The 20,212-nt window shown below is 48.8% G+C and overlaps 1 protein-coding gene across 1 annotated transcript in view; it reads right to left on the reverse strand.

Moving 5' to 3' along the window:
* Nucleotides 1–15,521: 15,521 nt before the first annotated feature.
* The window catches only part of hhat (hedgehog acyltransferase), a 157,234-nt gene continuing 152,543 nt past the window's right edge, over nt 15,522–20,212 (reverse strand). Inside the window, exon 11 of the mRNA XM_084321510.1 lies at nt 15,522–16,774. Coding sequence (XP_084177636.1) covers nt 16,689–16,774 — 86 coding nt within the window. The 3' untranslated portion in view covers nt 15,522–16,688. The remainder of the gene's footprint in view (nt 16,775–20,212) is intronic.

Genomic DNA, 20,212 nt, shown 5'->3' on the forward strand with positions numbered 1-20,212 from the left:
CCATCGTTTCGGGCAGAGAACTGGCTGCTTACCCAGGGTGGTTGACCCCATGTGAAGCTGCACCCGAGGAGCCCCAGAGCCGACGAGCGAGTGGACCTGTATACCGGATTATTCTACCGACGACAGCCCGCCTTCCCAGGCACGGATTATGCTTTGTATACTTTGATTATTCCATGGATAAAGACCCCCGACAGTGCCGGGTGTTGGAACCCCCCCCCCTGGAGAGGACGCAAGGTGAGGAGACGCTCTGCAAGACGAGGTCGCTTCACGTCTCTCCCCCGTGGACCGGAGAGAGCCGGCCCACAAAGAGTCCACCTGCTTTCATCTGTGGTCCAAGGATCGCCGGCGCATTGAACGGCACTACAGTGGGTTCACCTGGGATACCCTTGGCCGGACGAGGCAGCCGGATTCTACCCCCCCCCCCCCTCCTACTCCTGTCGGCTTACAAGCGACCGGATTAACCCCCTCTAGTGTATCTAGTATATAATCATTAAAGTATCATTGCTGTTATTCCTTAACTATTCCAGGTCGTATATTTACCACCTGCGCCTTCAGAGATTGGACATTCTCTATTGATATACCGACGAATACTCTTTGCCATAAAAGTGCATACTATTTCAATTCATAAATGTAATTAAGTGATTAAGTGCTTGTTCTACACACCATCGCTGTGTAGAAATAAAGACCTGTTTCGACTTCGTACATTTGTGTTGGATCCGTTTCATCTACGTGAGAGTGTTTATGATAATATATTTATGCCGTGTACTGGGTGGCCGAATATTAAGTACAAAGGTAGTGGTAGTAAGTATCATATCTAGTAATACAGTCAGGGAATTGTACCCCTCAGTTACAATTGGTCCTTCGAGCCGGATGGTAATTAGTGTAATATTAATATAGTGTTATTAATATTGAAATGGCCTATGATGAACACTCCACGAAACGATCCTCCTAACCAACGCCCGCAGCGCGAACGACGGCTCCCTCAGTACTTAGAGGCTTACGCTGTCAGTCAACAACCTAGTCTTCTACTAACAGTAAACGCGGTAAAACTAGAAAGTAAAAGTATGTCTAACCCCAACGCCCAGACTACCCCGACCATAGAGGCCCCTACGGGCTCTAATGTAACTGACCAAGTTCACGGTGGGGACCAGTGGGAACCAGACATGACTTCACACCCCGCCAGTACTGAAGAAGTAGTCCCCGATGAGTCCCGGGAGGAATACAACGCTACCGAGAGAGAACTCGGCACGGAAGAAGACGGGGAGAGCACCGTGGAGATAGAGCTCCAAGGCTCCGCAAGGAGTACCCCGAGGGAAGGCTCCCCTATACAACCGCCTTCTCCCAGCGAGGCAGAGAGGACCCTACAGCAGGCCTTCCTCATCAGCCTGAACGCCGCTGCTGAACGCGACCGACTGCAGATCCAGCAGCGAAGCGAACACGAGCAGATACGTCTAGAAATAAGACGCATTCAGATGGAAGAGAATGTGGCCCGAGAACGAGCCGGTGCTCAACGGGACGCAGCGCGCGACAGACAGCAGTCGCAACTAATAGAACAGCTGATCAGACGGACAACACCCTCTCCCTCCGCCAGAGGCTCCAGGAACTCGTCTAGACACACCTCCAGGGCGGCATCCCCTAGCCGAGTAAACAACCCTGAACTTGACCAACAGACGAGGTCTATACCCCCCACAGACCACCTCCCCCCACCGGTCCAAGCGAGACCTAGCAACCGGGAAGGAGCAGCATATCCTGTGGAGAGGCTAAACCAGAGACTACAAGCACTGGATGACCTAACTGAAGACGAAGAGGAAGAGGAGGAGAACCACGCCCGAAGACAGCACAGTACTCTACCGGACCAGGAGGCCCGGTACAGCCCAGGCTATACTCCCGCGGAGCTGCGCTACAGACCCCCGACTCTATACCCGGGTGAGCACGACGCACGACCCGCACCGAGGAACAGCACCTGGACAAGCGGGCCATGGTACACTGCCGGTACCAGCCCATACCAAGGAGCGGGAGGAGACTCGCCTAGGAGGCCTCTCCCCCAACGCTCGCCGATGTATCCACAGTCAGCGTCATACATTGGCACGCCTATGGTACCCGACTTCACCCAAGAGAACCGGGCCCAGTATACAGAACTCCGCATGTGTCTGGAGACCATGTTGGTGGATGTATTGGATGAACGCCACAAATACGCCATCCTACTGAAGCACTTAAAGGTACCCCGCGCACATAATATAGCGCTCGCCTACGCGACTTCCACCACCCCATACACAGCAGCGCTGGTAGCATTGGACCAGAGGTATGGGCGCATATGGGATTACGTGATCCAGGAGATCCGACACATCGACCGCTTACCCCCAGCAATAGACAATCGAGCACTGGACGACCTGTCCATCAGAGTGCAGTCCCTGGTAGGGATGTTGGGAGCGCAAAGAGAGAAGGGGAGGCATGAACTTTACGCCAACTCAAATGTGGAAAGGATCCTGGAGAAGCTGCCGCCCGCTCGTCAGGAGCGCTTTAGGCGGCAGAGGGACCACAGAGACCCAAATGGCCCCGAACCGAACCTCCTCGATCTAGCAGACTTCCTGGCGAGAGAAGTCAGCAGCCTACGGCTAGATACATTCGGACGGAGCACCCCTGGCTCCAGAGAAGGAACCAGACGACTAAATGATGGAAGAAGATCTGTGACTGTGATGCACCAATCGGAGTCAGTACCGAGCAGCAGGAGCCACAGTACCCCCTCCAGAACGGAGAAGTGGAAGATAGTGTGCCCCTACTGTGAGAAAGAACACTGGCTAGCGCAATGTGACTCCTTCCCCAAGCTGAACGCGGAGGAAGCAGGTCAATGGATAAAGTCCAACAAGCGCTGTTTTCGCTGTGCGCGCTCACACATGGCAGCCGAATGCCGCTTAAAGAAAAGGTGCACCAAGTGCGATGGAGCCCATCTGGACATACTTCACGACAGTAACAGACGGCGCCCTTCACCTGCACCATCCAGCCGCAAAGCGAGCGTCATGTACATCGATCCCGCCAGCAGCAGTGGAGCCCGAGTACTCCTAAAAGTAGTGCGTGTGACACTAAGCTACCAGAATAAGGTCCTGGACACTTACGCCGTCCTCGATGACGGGTCAGAGAAGACCCTGCTGCTCGCCTCCGCTGCGGCCCAGCTAGGGCTGCGGGGAAGCGAAACCCAAATGACAATTCGGACAATAAGACGAGATTTGAAGACGATAAAGGGCGAGAATGTCTCATTCTCTATCGCCGCAAGCGGCCAGCCTGAGCGACGGTACCAGATTGCAGACGCTTTCACCAGCCAAGAAATAGGACTGTCGCGGTACACATACCCCGTCGCCAAGCTGATGGAGAAATATGCACATCTGCGCAAGTTACCGATCCCGCTCATAGACAATGCTATGCCGACCCTGTTGATAGGCTCCGACCATGCAGACCTCATTGTCCCGATAGACCGGGTTCATACCGGACCCCGAGGCTGTCCTGCAGCAGTCGAGACCCGTTTGGGATGGACTCTCCAAGGCCCGCTCGCCAAATCTCTCAACCGAAGTACAGCCACTAGATGTCTCCACTCCCGAGTCACAGAGGGAGAAACCGCACTCCTGCAACACGTAGAGCGGCTATGGACCTTGGAACAAATGCCCTTTAAGAACGGAAAGAAAGACATTCGCTCTAAAGATGACATTTACGCCATTCACCTCCTCGAGACAGGGACCAAGAGAGTCCCGGTCAACGGCGCGTTGAGATACGCCACGCCACTCCTGCGGCGAGAAGGAATGCCTACTTTCCACGCCAAGACAGACGCCACAGAACGGTACCTGCTGAACACGGAGCGGCGCTTAGCCAAGAACCCCGCCCAAGAGAGTGTATACCGCGCTGAGATTGAGAAGCTCATCACAGCGGGACACGTCACAAAGATGGACATTAAAGAGGCTGACCAGACCACTGAATCGTGGTACGTGCCCCACCACAAGGTCCATCACAACGGTAAAGACCGCATAGTATCTAACTGCAGCTACCAGATCGGATCCCAAAATCTAAATAAAGAGTTACTGCCCGGTCCCACACTCGGCCCCTCCCTACTCGGCGTTCTACTCCGCTTCCGCCAGGAAAAGGTGGCCATCAGCGGGGACATTAAAGGAATGTTCCTGCAGGTGAGATTAGTAGAGGCGGACAAGCCCCTGTTACGGTTCCTATGGAGAGAGAAGCCAGGAGATGAGCACCCAGCCATCTACCAATGGGAAGTCCTCCCCTTCGGAACGACGTGCAGCCCCTGCTGTGCGACATTTGCACTACAGAAACATGTAGCAGAGGACCCAGCAGCGGACGAAGAGGTCCGACACAGCGTAAAGAACAGCTTCTACGTAGACAACTGTCTACAAAGCCTTTCAACCCAGGAAGAAGCCGAGGCTCTCCTGATTAAACTCCGCGCCTCATTGATCAAAGGCGGCTTTGATCTCAGGCAGTGGGCCAGCAGCGATCCGCAAGTACTGCGCAGCCTCTCCTCCGAGGACAAGGCAGCCAGCAGCGAGACCTGGATGGCTACAATCCCGGGAGAAGCCCAGGAGATGACCCTGGGATTGGTGTGGCGATTCAAAACAGATTCGCTTCACTACAGACACAAGCCCCTGACTACGGAGCAGGGAAGGCCGGCGGCGGCGCCGACCACCAGACGGAGTGTGTACACAACACTCGCCCGACAATATGACCCGCTAGGATGTATTCTACCGTACACCACCAGGGCAAAAATGATTGTACGAGCATTGTGGGACAAGGACCAGGGCTGGGACGACCCCATTCCCGCACACCTTGCATCCACCTGGAGAGAGTGGGAGATGGAGCTCCACTCACTCCCAGGCGTTAATATGCGCCGAAGCTACTTCCCACCCACGGTGAGGCCAGAGACATGTAAAATGGACTTACACGTCTTCAGTGACGCCTCAGAGGTCGCATACGGATCAGTAGCCTACTTGCGGGCCCAAGACCAGGGGGGAGAGATCTACACAGCATTTGTCCTCGCCCGCTCGAGAATAGCCCCACGCAAGCAACAATCTATCCCACGTCTAGAGCTCTGCGCAGCCCTAGCCGGAGCGCACCTAGCCACGCTCATCCAACGTGAGCTCACCATACCGGTGTCTAGAACAATCCTGTGGTCAGATTCCACGACGGTACTCGCCTGGATCAAATCGGACTCATGCAAGTACAAAGTCTTCGTGGGAGTCAGAGTCACCGAGATTCAAGACTTAACCGAAGAGTTAACCGGAGAAACAGAGTGGCGCTACGTTGATACAAAACAGAACCCAGCTGACGTCATCACCCGGGGGATGCCCCTGGATGACCTCACCCGTCGCAATGTCTACAGTGACGGCCCCGCATTCCTAAGACTCCCGGAAGGACAGTGGCCCATGCCTATCCCGAGGGAAGCAAGTCCAGAGGAGGTGGAAAATAAGAAGTCTGTGTTCTGTGGATTGAGCACCGTAGCCTCCACCGACCCTAACATAGACGATTGCACGTCCATAGAGAGTGCACAACAAAGAACATTCCTGCGGTACCACCCGGAGTGCAAGTCCCCCGCTGATATGTCAGCAGCTAACTACGAGGAAGCAGAATTGCTTCTACTGCAGCGAGCCCAGAGAGACTCGTTCCCCGATGAATTGGCCTGTCTACAGGGAGGAAAGCCCGTCCCATCCGACAGCAGATTAATTCACCTGGCCCCCGAGAGCGACGCTCATACCCTCATCAGAGTGGGTGGTCGCCTACGCAGAGCCCCCAATCTACCGGATGACATTAAATACCCGATCGTATTGAACAGCCGACACAAGGTCACAGAGCTGATTATAAAGAAATACGATGAGGATGTACATCACGCAGGAGCAGAAAGAGTCTTCGCGGAAATCAGACGTCGTTACTGGATCCTACAAGGAAGAGAGGCGGTACGACGCTTCCAGCGAACATGTCTAGACTGCCGCAAGTGGCGCGCGCAGCCCAGCATACCAAGGATGGCTGACCTTCCTCCATGTCGCCTCCGAATCGGTGACAAGCCATTCCACTCAACGGGTATGGACTGCTTTGGCCCGCTGCACATAAAGGAAGGAAGAGGAACCGAGAAGCGGTGGGGTATTGTATTCAAATGCATGACCACCAGAGCGATACACATCGAGCTTCTCCCGACCATGAGCACAGACTCATTCCTTATGGCCTTCCGAAGATTCACATCACGGAAAGGAAGACCGTCTACCCTATTGTCCGATCATGGGACAAACTTCAAAGGCGGCGAAATAGAGCTGAGAGAGAGCTTCCAAGCTATGGGCCCAGAACTTAAGACCCACCTCGCTCCAGCACAGGTTGATTTCCAATTCAACCCCCCAAACGCACCCCACTTCGGTGGCACTTGGGAACGAGAAGTGCGCTCCATAAAGACAGCCCTGTACGCAGTACTTGGGGCCCAGACTGTGGTGGAAGAAGTCCTAATGACAGTCCTCACGGAGATTGAGGGAGTACTTAACTCGAAGCCCCTCGGATATGTCTCCAGTGATGTGGCGGATATCGACCCAGTTACCCCCAACACACTCCTGATGGGGCGGCTAGATCCTGCATTACCCCAGACAATGTACCGGCCTGAAGAAGCGAACGGCCGACGAATGTGGAGGTACAGCCAAGTATTAGCCGACAAGTTTTGGAACAGTTTCCTACTGCACTACCTACCGTCTCTACAGACCCGCCAGAAGTGGGTAAAGGAGAGAGACAATTTGACAGAAGGAACAGTCGTCATGATTATTGATCAATCACTGCCCAGAGCTATGTGGCCGGCCGGCCGCGTAAGCAAAGTGATCACCGGTGCCGACGGCAAGGTCCGAGCAGCTGAAGTGCTCGTCCAGGGTCGCACTTACACCCGTCCCGTGGCAAGGCTCATAGAACTGCCTCGACTCCCAGACACAATCGATGATGACCATGACCCTACAACCCTATGACTTTGTGAAGTTGACTGACCCCTACAGCAAACCCTTATGTGTAAATAGACAACGCGATTAATCTGTCTCTGTTTAACTGATTAGGTCTGGGACCTATTCAGGGGGTGGCTGTTGTGAAGGGCCAGATTAAACCGAATATATATATTTATTTATATATATATATTTAATTGTATTTGTATATTCTCTAATATTCCCTGATATCCCTTGTATATTCCTTGTACAATATGCATTGAATATCCATTCTAGCCTACTGAACATCCCATAATAGTCTCCATTCTACTATTGGTCGAGACCTTGGTGCCAGGCTGCCATACCCCTCAGACCCAGTTCAAGCGTACCGCTCCACATGTACGAACAAGTCCTAGTTCCGCGTAGGAATCTGGCTACCGCACCACTAATGGGACTATTTGTTCATAGTGCGTATATATACTGCGCTACTAAAGTAGGACTTTCTTTTCAGTCCAGTTTCTTACCCTCCAATAGAGTCACAGACGTAAAGCCTCCCCACGACGCCACGTGTGGGAGTAAGGCCAAGTTCGCCTACCATCGGTATTGAGACATCGTGTATATTAATATTTGAATAGTCATATTTGGCACTATATCGTCGAGTTGGACGTAGTCTATTAAGCTAATAATAGTCTGTTAATATAGTGCTTCGTGCGGTGAGAATACTACCGTAGTCAGTACCCCATCGTTTCGGGCAGAGAACTGGCTGCTTACCCAGGGTGGTTGACCCCATGTGAAGCTGCACCCGAGGAGCCCCAGAGCCGACGAGCGAGTGGACCTGTATACCGGATTATTCTACCGACGACAGCCCGCCTTCCCAGGCACGGATTATGCTTTGTATACTTTGATTATTCCATGGATAAAGACCCCCGACACTGCCGGGTGTTGGAACCCCCCCCCTGGAGAGGACGCAAGGTGAGGAGACGCTCTGCAAGACGAGGTCGCTTCACGTCTCTCCCCCGTGGACCGGAGAGAGCCGGCCCACAAAGAGTCCACCTGCTTTCATCTGTGGTCCAAGGATCGCCGGCGCATTGAACGGCACTACAGTGGGTTCACCTGGGATACCCTTGGCCGGACGAGGCAGCCGGATTCTACCCCCCCCCCCCCTCCTACTCCTGTCGGCTTACAAGCGACCGGATTAACCCCCTCTAGTGTATCTAGTATATAATCATTAAAGTATCATTGCTGTTATTCCTTAACTATTCCAGGTCGTATATTTACCACCTGCGCCTTCAGAGATTGGACATTCTCTATTGATATACCGACGAATACTCTTTGCCATAAAAGTGCATACTATTTCAATTCATAAATGTAATTAAGTGATTAAGTGCTTGTTCTACACACCATCGCTGTGTAGAAATAAAGACCTGTTTCGACTTCGTACATTTGTGTTGGATCCGTTTCATCTACGTGAGAGTGTTTATGATAATATATTTATGTCGTGTACTGGGTGGCCGAATATTAAGTACAAAGGTAGTGGTAGTAAGTATCATATCTAGTAATACAGTCAGGGAATTGTACCCCTCAGTTACAGGCTGCTTCCTCGAGTACCGGAGGGGACACGTGATGCAAGGCTTCGTCCACATTGCAGCCGGCCTGTGGGAGGCATGGCCTAACAACGTTCGAGACAGGGGAGGGTAGAATTGGACGATACGAAATTGGGATGGGAGAAAAATTGAAAATGGGAGAAAAAGTAGATCAAAAAAAATATATAACGTTAATGTTAGTTCGGCCAGAGAAACAAATACACTAATTAATACGTCGCTTATCAATGACTTGCTTGCAGTCAACATGTACGAAACTGATTGTTTTTTCATCTGTACATTTCCGTTTTATACCGTTTTGAATACGAGTATAGTTTGAGATTTCTAGTAATTCCAGAGAAAGACACTATATAATAATAATAATAATAATATAATAGCCCTTTAGTGGAATACACAAAACACGTTGTCATTTTTCGGCTGATTTATGAATCGTTTTCAAATAAACGCTAGAGGTTGTAACAAAGTACAATTACTCAAGTACTTAACACCCCTGAACAGAGCGAGCTAAAAAGGCAATGGCAGGGTCTCGTGGACAACCAGCAATTATAACTATTAGAACATTCAACAATTAGAATTAACGGATGGGTCAAGGATGAAGGAATTGAAGCAATGAAATGCTTGGACCTTGAAAGCAGGAGCAGGCGGCAAAACCTGAGGTTTATCGGCATCCCAGAATGTTAAATTCATGGAGAAAGATAAGATAAGATAAGATGGTCCTTTATTAAATTTGGGTGTCAAAGCAGCATGGGGGGGGGATACAGAGCTTCACATTCCTATACAGTCCAGTATCTATATACACTATAGATACAATATAAAATATAAATACAATACAATATAATATAAAAAAGTACAAATACAAGATAGTCCAGTGATATGAGTCTCTAGTTCTCAAGTCCCGAGTTCTGACAATGATAGTTCTGGCAGCAGAGCCGGCTGTCTGAGCCCTTTGTTGTGTAGAGCCTGATGATGGCTGCCGGTATAAAGGACCGGCCCAGGCGGTTTGTGGTGTGTCGCGGGGGGGGGGGGGTCTTTGGCTGGATGTGCTCTTCATTCTGGCTAGCTCCTCGTAGAGGGGGTGAGAGGGGTTCTCCAGGACGGTGAAGACGAAGCTCCGGGAGGCTATGGTGGAGCACAGCCTGTATAGGCTATTATCCTGCGGTCCTAGCTTTCATCCTGGAGGGTGTGAGACACACTTTTCTATCATCCTGGAGGGTGTGAGACACATGTTATATCATCCTGGAGGGTGTGAGACACACTTTCTATCACCATGGAGGGTGTGAGACACATGTTATATCATCATGGAGGGTGTGAGACACATGTTATATCATCATGGAGGGTGTGAGACACACTTTTCTATCATCCTGGAGGGTGTGAGACACATGTTATATCATCCTGGAGGGTGTGAGACACACTTTCTATCACCATGGAGGGTGTGAGACACATGTTATATCATCATGGAGGGTGTGAGACACATGTTATATCATCCTGGAGGATGTGAGACACACTTTTTATCATCCTGGAGGGTGTGAGACACACTTTCTATCATCCTGGAGGGTGTGAGACACATGTTATATCATCCTGGAGGGTGTGAGACACATGTTATATCATCCTGGAGGATGTGAGACACACCTTCTATCATCCTGGAGGATGTGAGACACATGTTATATCATCCTGGAGGGTGTGAGACACATGTTATATCATCCTGGAGGATGTGAGACACATGTTATATCATCCTGGAGGGTGTGAGACACATGTTATATCATCCTGGAGGGTGTGAGACACGTTATATCATCCTGGAGGGTGTGAGACACATGTTATATCATCCTGGAGGGTGTGAGACACATGTTATATCATCCTGGAGGATGTGAGACACATGTTATATCATCCTGGAGGATGTGAGACACATGTTCTATCATCCTGGAGGGTGTGAGACACATGTTATATCATCCTGGAGGGTGTGAGACACATGTTATATCATCCTGGAGGGTGTGAGACACACTTTCTATCATCCTGGAGGGTGTGAGACAGATGTTATATCATCCTGGAGGGTGTGAGACACATGTGATATCATCCTGGAGGGTGTGAGACACCCTTTCTATCATCCTGGAGGGTGTGAGACACACTTTCTATCATCCTGGAGGGTGTGAGACACATGTTATATCATCCTGGAGGGTGTGAGACACACTTTCTATCATCCTGGAGGGTGTGAGACACATGTTATATCATCCTGGAGGGTGTGAGACACATGTTATATCATCCTGGAGGGTGTGAGACACCCTTTCTATCATCCTGGAGGGTGTGAGACACACTTTCTATCATCCTGGAGGGTGTGAGACACATGTTATATCATCCTGGAAGGTGTGAGACACACTTTCTATCATCCTGGAGGATGTGAGACACATGTTATATCATCCTGGAGGATGTGAGACACATGTTATATCATCCTGGAGGATGTGAGACACACTTTCTATCATCCTGGAGGATGTGAGACACACTTTCTATTAGGCTTGGGCGGTATCACTTTTTTCATACCGTTATACCTTGATTATATAATACCCCGGTGTACGGTATTGAACGGTATGACTTTCATTTTCATCAGCGGGGGCGCGGCACCCCATGTTACCAAGTAAACAAGTCGCGGAGATGGCCAGTTAGCCCGCAGCATCCGAGTGCTACTATCATTAGCTCTCAGAATGGAGCCACTAGCCAGAAGCCCGCAGCATCCTAGTAATACTAACGTTAACTCTCAGAATGGTAGCCAGGAGCCCCGCAGCACCCTAGTACTAGTAACGTTAGTATTGTGTATTCAAAAACACACCGGACTGCGACGTAACGTTTTACCGTTTATTTGCTTGTTCCACCAGTTCACAACAACACACACTCTCGTTACCACAACGTTTTACGGTATTTTCACAGCACTGTCGCAACATTACCGTAAAGCGTGACCACCGTTGTGATACACATACACAACAGTTAGCTCTCAGAACAGCCAGTTAGCCCGCAGCACCAGGCAGCAACGGTAAGCGTGTCTCGACTCTCATTTCATTTCCAGTGAAGCGGGGTTTCCCCTCCTCCTCCTGTGTACTCCTCCTGTGTATAGACAACCAGCTCTGCGGCTCGCTGCCTCGCTCCACTAGTGACTCGAGGACTGGTCTCGCCCTCTGCTGGCGCGTGTGTGCAGTGCACTACAACCAACCACTGTTAAAACTCCGTTTCACTGTAATATAAACTGAAATGGATCTGTGATTTTGACGGTATTGATTTTCAATACCGTCGGTATCTCTAAATACCCCGGTATACCTTAATACCGTCATACCGCCCATGCCTACTTTCTATCATCCTGGAGGGTGTGAGACACACTTTTTATCATCCTGGAGGATGTGAGACACATGTTATATCATCCTGGAGGGTGTGAGACACACTTTCTATCATCCTGGAGGATGTGAGACACATGTTATATCATCCTGGAGGATGTGAGACACACTTTCTATCATCCTGGAGGGTGTGAGACACACTTTCTATCATCCTGGAGGATGTGAGACGCATGTTATATCATCCTGGAGGGTGTGAGACACACTTTCTATCACCCTGGAGGGTGTGAGACACACTTTCTATCATCCTGGAGGGTGTGAGACACATGTTATATCATCCTGGAGGGTGTGAGACACATGTTATATCATCCTGGAGGGTGTGAGACACATGTTATATCATCCTGGAGGGTGTGAGACACACTTTTTATCATCCTGGAGGATGTGAGACACACTTTCTATCATCCTGGAGGATGTGAGACACACTTTCTATCATCCTGGAGGATGTGAGACGCATGTTATATCATCCTGGAGGGTGTGAGACACCCTTTCTATCATCCTGGAGGGTGTGAGACACCCTTTCTATCATCCTGGAGGGTGTGAGACACACTTTCTATCATCCTGGAGGATGTGAGACACATGTTATATCATCCTGGAGGATGTGAGACACACTTTCGACTCCCCACAAGCAGCAGAGGACTATATCCAAAAAGTTAACATACAAGTTAGTTTGCTTTCTTTTTTTGTAAAACATTGTTTTAACCGCTACCAGACACGCTAGTAAACCGAGACAAAAGGCCGGTGTGGTAAGCTGTGGAATAATATATTGATTCCCCAACTCTCATGTAAAGACATCCCCCTACCTTCTCCTTTGTCCCCTATCCTGCCCCCCCCCCCCCTAACTCGTTTGACCTATCATGTGAGTGTGTCCCCCCCCCCCCCCCCGTTTCACTATATAGGGCTCCTCCCGACAACAATCGAGGTCTCTACCTGGGTCATTTCAGCTGATCACCTAGGGCGAGAGCCTCAGCCATTCTCTCTAAACACTATGTGTATATTTCTATCTGCCTGGCTAATAAACCTTGTTGTATTAACTGGATCTCGGTTGACTGAGAACGTTCTTCAGCATATCCACAATATCCCACAAAGCATACTACAGGGGAATGTTCTCTGGTCACTCCACTATTTTCTTTTATGGAGCCCAAGGGGGACAGACAGACACATTTCAGTCGGAAGAAAACATGGATATAGCTAGTTGAAGGCTTTGCCAGCCGCTAAGAGAACAAGGGTGTATTTTTTTCTTTCTTCTTTATCAATCAACGCTGGTACCCCGCAGGAACTGATGGACCATTTTACAGACCAACCTACCTGGTGACATTTATTTAAGAGGAACTCAAAACCACGGTTTGAATGCCAGAGTTTCCACTTGGCGATGGCTCTTCAGAAATAAGTGGACCGTGTAATGATGAGGCAGCCCAATCTCAATTAAAATATGTAAATAAAGTACTAATCTACCGCAGGAAAAGGGTACATTTGTATGTTATGTTATAGCCATAAGTAATATATTGATGTATTTATGAAAATGTAAATATGTACGTATTAAGTATGTATATTACTTATGCAAAACATTCAGGGAGGCATGGTGGGCAAGTGCCTTTACCTTAAGACTACTAACACACACTTTTCTGATAGCCTCGCACAAACCTTAACCACACTGTTACCTTAAATTAACCATAACCATCGAAACCCTGAACCTAACCTTAACCCTAACTTCATAAACATTAAAACGAACCATCATCGGCGGTTAGGTGGCCGAGCGGAGATTGCGTTCGTCACCAGCCCCGGAGCTGTGAGCTGGATTCGCCTCTCACAGCTCCGGGGTTGTCACCAGCTTGGCTGGCCGTCTGCACTAATACAATTGGCAGTATTAGAGGGTGGGAGAAGCTGGTGGGGTGGGTCCGGGTCGTTGTAAACAGCGACTCCTACAGTTCGGTCGGGGCGCCTGCTAAGCGCGGATAGGACTCGAGGGGGATAGTGTGATCCTTCCACACGCTACGCCCTCTTGATAAGAATCCGCGCTGCCAGGTGAAAAGAAGCGGTGATTGGCTGGACGTGTGTCGGAGGAAGCACGTGGTAGCCTCCACTCTCCCAGACCGACTGTGGGGGGTAAGTGCGCAGCGACCAGGAAGGGACTGGGAATTGGCATAACGACTAACATTGGGATGGGAGAAAATCGGAGGAAAATGGAGGGGGAAAAAGACAAAAAAATAAAAAAAAACTAACCATCATCATAGTATTGTTGTTAAAGGAAAACTCCAACATTTGGGGAAATTACTGGAAGTAGGTTCCTCCGTTAGCCTAGTTCCAAACGTCTTCCTACTCCTACTGCATGCACAGAGAAGAAAAAGGTATGTATCTTCTTGTCTAAGCTAATTTCCCAAAATGTTGGAGTTTTCCTTTAAAGAAGACGTGTCCGGCCCGCGTCTATGTCTTCTACAACGCTGTTCGGTTTCCGGGTTCCTCTGATTGGCCACGACGCCCACGTGACCGCGCGCTAGCATGCCCCCCTTATCTTATCGCCCACTCTCGCGCTGTGAAGCGGAAGCGCCGGCGGGGCGAGGCGGTGGTTTCTCCCCGGCTCCGTGTGCCGCTGACTCGGTCCAACTCCAGCGGCCGTCTTCCGCCTGCGGTATCCTCTCTCCGAGGCGGCTCGTTCTTATTATTAATCCCCCATTGTTCAGGTCATTATTATTATTGTTCAGGTTGACATGGTCGCACAAACACCCGTTGGAGGAGTAGTGGGGGAGAAATGAATGAATGAATGAATGAAAACTTTATTTAACAGATTGCAGAATGGGTACAATACAGTACGGCGCAATGCAGACCAGAGAAAGAAGTTTGTGTTGTTTACATCAGGGTCCCCCATTTTCAATTCATATCGACATTTATGACATGCACAACATACATGACATTAACATGTCTGACGAGCACAGAGTTGCCAGTCGATAATTCTTGCTATTTAAAAATATTCCTCTTCTTCTCCCCCACGACTCCTCCAACGGGTGTTTGTGTGGGCATGTCGACCTGAACAATGGGGGATAATAATAAGAACGAGCCGCCTCCGCTGCCGCTGGAGCTGGACCGAGTCAGCGGCGCACGGAGCCGGGGAGAAACCACCGCCTCGCCCCCCTGGCGCTTCCGCTTCACAGAGTGGGCGATAAGGGGGGCGTGCTAGCGCGCGGTCACGTGGGCTTAGTGGCCAATCAGAGGAACCCGGAAACCGAACAGCGTTGTAGAAGACATAGACGCGTCCGGCCCATGGGGACATTAACGTGTGTTGTCGGGCCTTACAAATACATTTGATTTGATTTACAATAATGCTGTATATACCGTATATATATATTTATTCTCACCGTATATATATCTATCCACACCTGTCTGTACTTACCTGCACATAGTCCTTTTACATATCTGTAGATCTATTACATATGCTACTCTTACTAGTTACACTACTGGCCAGTATGACTACTACCATACAGTCTTATTTCTCAACGTCATTGTAAATGAGAGCTTGCTCTCAATGATCCTTCAAAAATGAAAAAAAGATTGAATGAATGAATACAACTCATGTCATTTCTATTTTCAAATAGACATACATCATACACTTACAACCACGATTTAAAGGTGCCATCACCTTTCCAAAGGGTTACGGATATTACAGCATTCATCAAGGCCTTTAAAACATTTTCAATTTCCATAACTCTTCCAGGATTTTTAGGACTGAATACATTTACCCAAGTAGCCTATTTGGCTACAAATATTTCCCCCACTGTAAGTTACACTTGAAGGAATCTTCTAGAAAGTGTTCTAATGTAGCCTTGCTTGAGCTACTGCACATGCTAGAATTACCCAACTGTAATCGCCAGAGGGCGGGTCGTGACAATGGATGACGGCAGGAATGGCAAATACTGTAGAAGGTGGTCATGTTTTCTGAATACTGCACCAATGAGCAATCCCCAACGGCAGTCATATAGTCCAGATTGGTTCAGTGCCCACTTAGTTCTGTGTATAGCTGCTCAATGAGTATAAAAACAGGCACTGACAAAAGGTACGATTCCCCCTACCACCCCGACGGAATGTATGGTAAACACAGTGATAAAGAATAATAGTAAGAGTGTGGATACAAGGGGCGGCTAGGTGGTGTAGTGGGCAAGGCGCTCGCCACCAATGCAGGAGACGCTGGGTTCAAGCCCAGCTCTCCGCATTGCTATCAGCTTGGCTGGTCGTTCATACTAACACAATTGGCAGACAGTGTTAAGGGTGGGAAAGCTGATGGGTGGGGATCGGACGTTGTGGACAGCAACTCCTACAGGTCGGTTGGTGCGCCTGCGCAGCAGAATCAGGAAGCGACGGGGGCGGCGTGTCCCTCCCACGCAGACCAGACCCCCGCCGCTGAGAGATCGCGCTGTCCAGGTGAAAAGATGCGACGGCTGCTTCCTCGAGTACCGGAGGGGACACGTGATGTAAGGCTTCGTCCACATTGCAGCCGGCTTGTGGGAGGCATGGCCTAACAGCGTTCGAGACAGGGGAGGGTAGAATTGGACGATACGAAATTGGGATGGGAGAAAAAAATTGAAAATGGGAGAAAAAGTAGATAAAAAAAAATAAAAAGTGTGGATACAACCAGAACAAATACAAAACGGTAGTATAATTATTAGAGACTAGTCGAGCGGCGCAGATGTGGTATCCCCGGTCGTCGTGGCTTTGTGCTTCTCGACGACTCAGCAGCTTCCCGTAGCTGCTTCACGCAGCAGATTGTCGGTCCAATGACACAGCAAGGTGACTCACGGTGGGTTGGGTGTCCACTCCAGTCCAATCTGAGCAAAGCAGTAGAGGAAGGCTAACATCGGTGGGGCCATGGTGCACCAGCCTGGGGAGCAAGAAAGAAAAACACCCTTACAGACAGAATAGGAGGAGGAGGAGGAGGAGGTGGGGGGTCTTTTCAACCTTGTTACATCAGTTACAGAGGGAATAATTATTCCATCGTGATCCAAACTCATATACTGTTCTTTTAAGTACGCTTCACAGCTAGGCTGTAAGTAACTCCCTGAAGAAGGCTGGACGCCCCCGGAACACGTCAGAGTTAATATTTTAACCATGTTCTGTATATTTGATCCTTTTTTCCCACTATAAGTCGAGGGCCTTGTTTCGTTTTCTTCCCCTCATTCCTCCATATACTGTATAATTGATTGATGGAGAATGGACAGTTCATTCGGTCCTGGAGCAACTCTAACGTTCCTTTACAAAACGCAGATGAGGTCAAGTTAAGTATTAGAATGGAAACCGTTTCTGTGTGAAAGCAGATCTTATAAGACCACTTCAGTCTAGAACGTCAACAATATCAATACACAGATCTTATAAGACCACTTGAGTCTAGAACGTCAACAATATCAATACACAGATCTTATAAGACCACTTGAGTCTAGAACGTCAACAATATCAATATACAAATCTTATAAGACCACTTCAGTCTAGAACGTCAACAGTACAAATACAGATCTTATAAGACCACTTGAGTCTAGAACATTTTAATGAGGCAGCTCAGAAATTCATTGGTTCCTACCTAACAGGGAGACAACAGGTGGTAGATATAAACGGAGTACTCTCCAGTCCTCGGACAGTAGAGTGCGGGGTCCCGCAAGGGAGTGTTTTGGGTCCGCTCCTATTTCTCCTGTATATTAATGACCTGAAAGCAGCTTGCTCATGTGACCTTTTTTTATATGAGGATGACTCCGCCTTACTAGTGTCTCATAAAGAAAAACAAGTGGTTGAGCAGATATTGAGTGCAGAACTAGAGAAGGTTAGCGACTGGCTAGGCTACAACAAGCTGTCCCTCCATGTGGGGAAGACGGAGTCCATCCTATTCGGGTCAAAGGTCAGGCTCAGAAAATCACCAGGTTTTAACATTAGAATAGGAGATACTGTTCTCACCGACAAAACATCTGTAAAATATCTTGGTTGCATCCTGGAAAACAGCTTATCAGTGGAAAGCATGGCTCACCAAGCACTTACAAAGATCAATAACAGGACTAGATACCTAGCCAGAATCTCAATTTTTTTAGATCAGTCAGCAATGAAAATTCTTGCGGGAGCACTCATAGTGTCACTATGACTATGCGTGTGGCTCCTGGTTCAATAGCGCCCCCAAAAGTCAGAAAATGTAACTACAGACATCACAAAACAAGCTAATCAGGGTAATACTAAGGCTACCTGCCCGAACCCACCTTGACCCATCACACTTTGCGAACATGAGATGGCTAAAGGTGGAAGACAGAGTAAACCAGATAGGGATGTGCCTAGTTCACAGAATCGTGCATGCATACCCAACTAGGCGCAGCTCAACTGACTTTGTGCCAGTCAGATTCAGGAGCTGTATGGGGAAGGAGTCATTTTTGTATTCAGCAGCTGTGTTTTGGAACAGTCTGCCCAGTGACCTGAAAATCGTAGACAATGCTGTTAGATTCAAGTCCAGCCTGAAGACATGGCTCAAAAGGGACTATACTTAACCTAGACACTCAGCTAAAGGCACCCTTGCATGTTGTATGAGTCTGTTATGTATATAAATGTTAAATGGTATATGTGATGTGTTGTGATGTCATGTTTGTATGATGCATGTCTAATGCATCACATCCCCCCCCCCCCCCTACAAGGACCACAATGGAAATAAGCTCTGAGCTTTTTTGTGTTCATCCTTGACAGTATCTCCTGTCTGTGCTTTCTGTCACATGTTATTTTTATATTGTCAAATAAAGTCATTCATTCATTCATTCAACATCAACAGTACAAATATACAGATCTTATAAGACCACTTCAGTCTAGAACATCAACAGTACAAATATACAGATCTTATAAGACCACTTCAGTCTAGAACATCAACAGTACAAATATACAGATCTTATAAGACCACTTCAGTCTCATCAACAGTACAAATTTGTGTATTTCGTGGTCTGTCACTGAGGTAAAATGACCAATTGAAGTAACACGTGCAAGTCCATAGATTATTATCTTCAGCTGTTATCTCTTTTTTTTTATCCACTTTTTCTCCCCATTTTCTATTTTTCTCCCATCCCAATTTCGTATTTCCAATTCTTCCCTCCCCTGTCTTGAACGTCGCTAGACCGTGCCTCCCACTGGTCGGCTGTAGTGAGGATAGAAGCCTTGCATCACGTGTCCCCTCCGGTACACGAGGAGGCAGCCTGTCGCATCTTTTCACCGCAGCAGCGCGATCTCTCAGTGGCGAGGAGTAACGCGTGGGGAGGCTCACGCTGCCCCCGCTACTTCCTGCTTCCGTCGCACCGGCGTCACCCAACCGACCTGTAGGAGTCGCTGTCCACAACGTCCAATCCCCACCCAACGGCTTTCCCCACCCTCTAACACTTGCCAATTGTGTTAGTATGAACCACCGGCCAAGCCGGTAGCAACGCCGAGAGCTGGGCTCGATACCAGCGTCTCCTGCGTTAGTGGCGAGCGCCTTGCCCACTCAGCCGCGCCCAGCTGTTATCTGATGATGCAAGTTGCTTGGAGGACAGTGATTCACCTTCAAATTTCACCCGGGAGGAGGAGGGGGAGGGGGTGTTTCTACTGATCAAAAAACAAACAAATGAAATATAAAAACATCAATGCATGAAACGGCATGTATGGGACATATCATATGGAAATATAAACAGAAAGCAATGACAGTCAGTCCGACTACAACGGTACACTGTAAATCACTAGACCCACCCACCTCAGCAATAATCTAAAGTGCTCCCTGGGAGAGCTAGCCCCCCCCCCTCCCTTATCTGGCTCGCCTCCAGATTTCTCTCAGATTCTCTGCACCTGCAGCCATAATACATTTCAATGATCGCTCCTCTTCCATTCTGGTCTCATTCACATGCAACGCGGTACTGCTTCACACACACAGCTGCATTGTGGAGATACTGGAGCTTCCCCTCGTATTACATTAATACAAGGCAGGTCAGCCAGGGCCGACCAGGGTTTTGGTGCTATTTGAAAATAATGAATAATGAAAAAAAAACATTTTGGCAACACTTGCATATGATCCATGAAGGATTATGAAGGATATTGCTAATTGAGGTGGTATTATAAAAAAAAAACCACGGCAGCTGGTAATGTGTTGTTGTATGACTAAACTAGAGCTACTATGATTTACTCTATGAAGGAAGCGTGTCGAGCTCAATGGGGGCGGCGGCAGTTGTTGCAGATTATGGAGAGGTGAATCACTGGCATTCTTGGTTTAAGATAAGATATTCCTTTATTGATCCCCTTGGGGAAATGCAGGCGTCATAGCGGCAGCATGGGGAGGGGC

Source organism: Notolepis coatsorum (assembly GCF_963971535.1).
Source record: "Notolepis coatsorum genome assembly, chromosome: 9".
Taxonomy (NCBI): Eukaryota; Metazoa; Chordata; class Actinopteri; order Aulopiformes; family Paralepididae; genus Notolepis; species Notolepis coatsorum.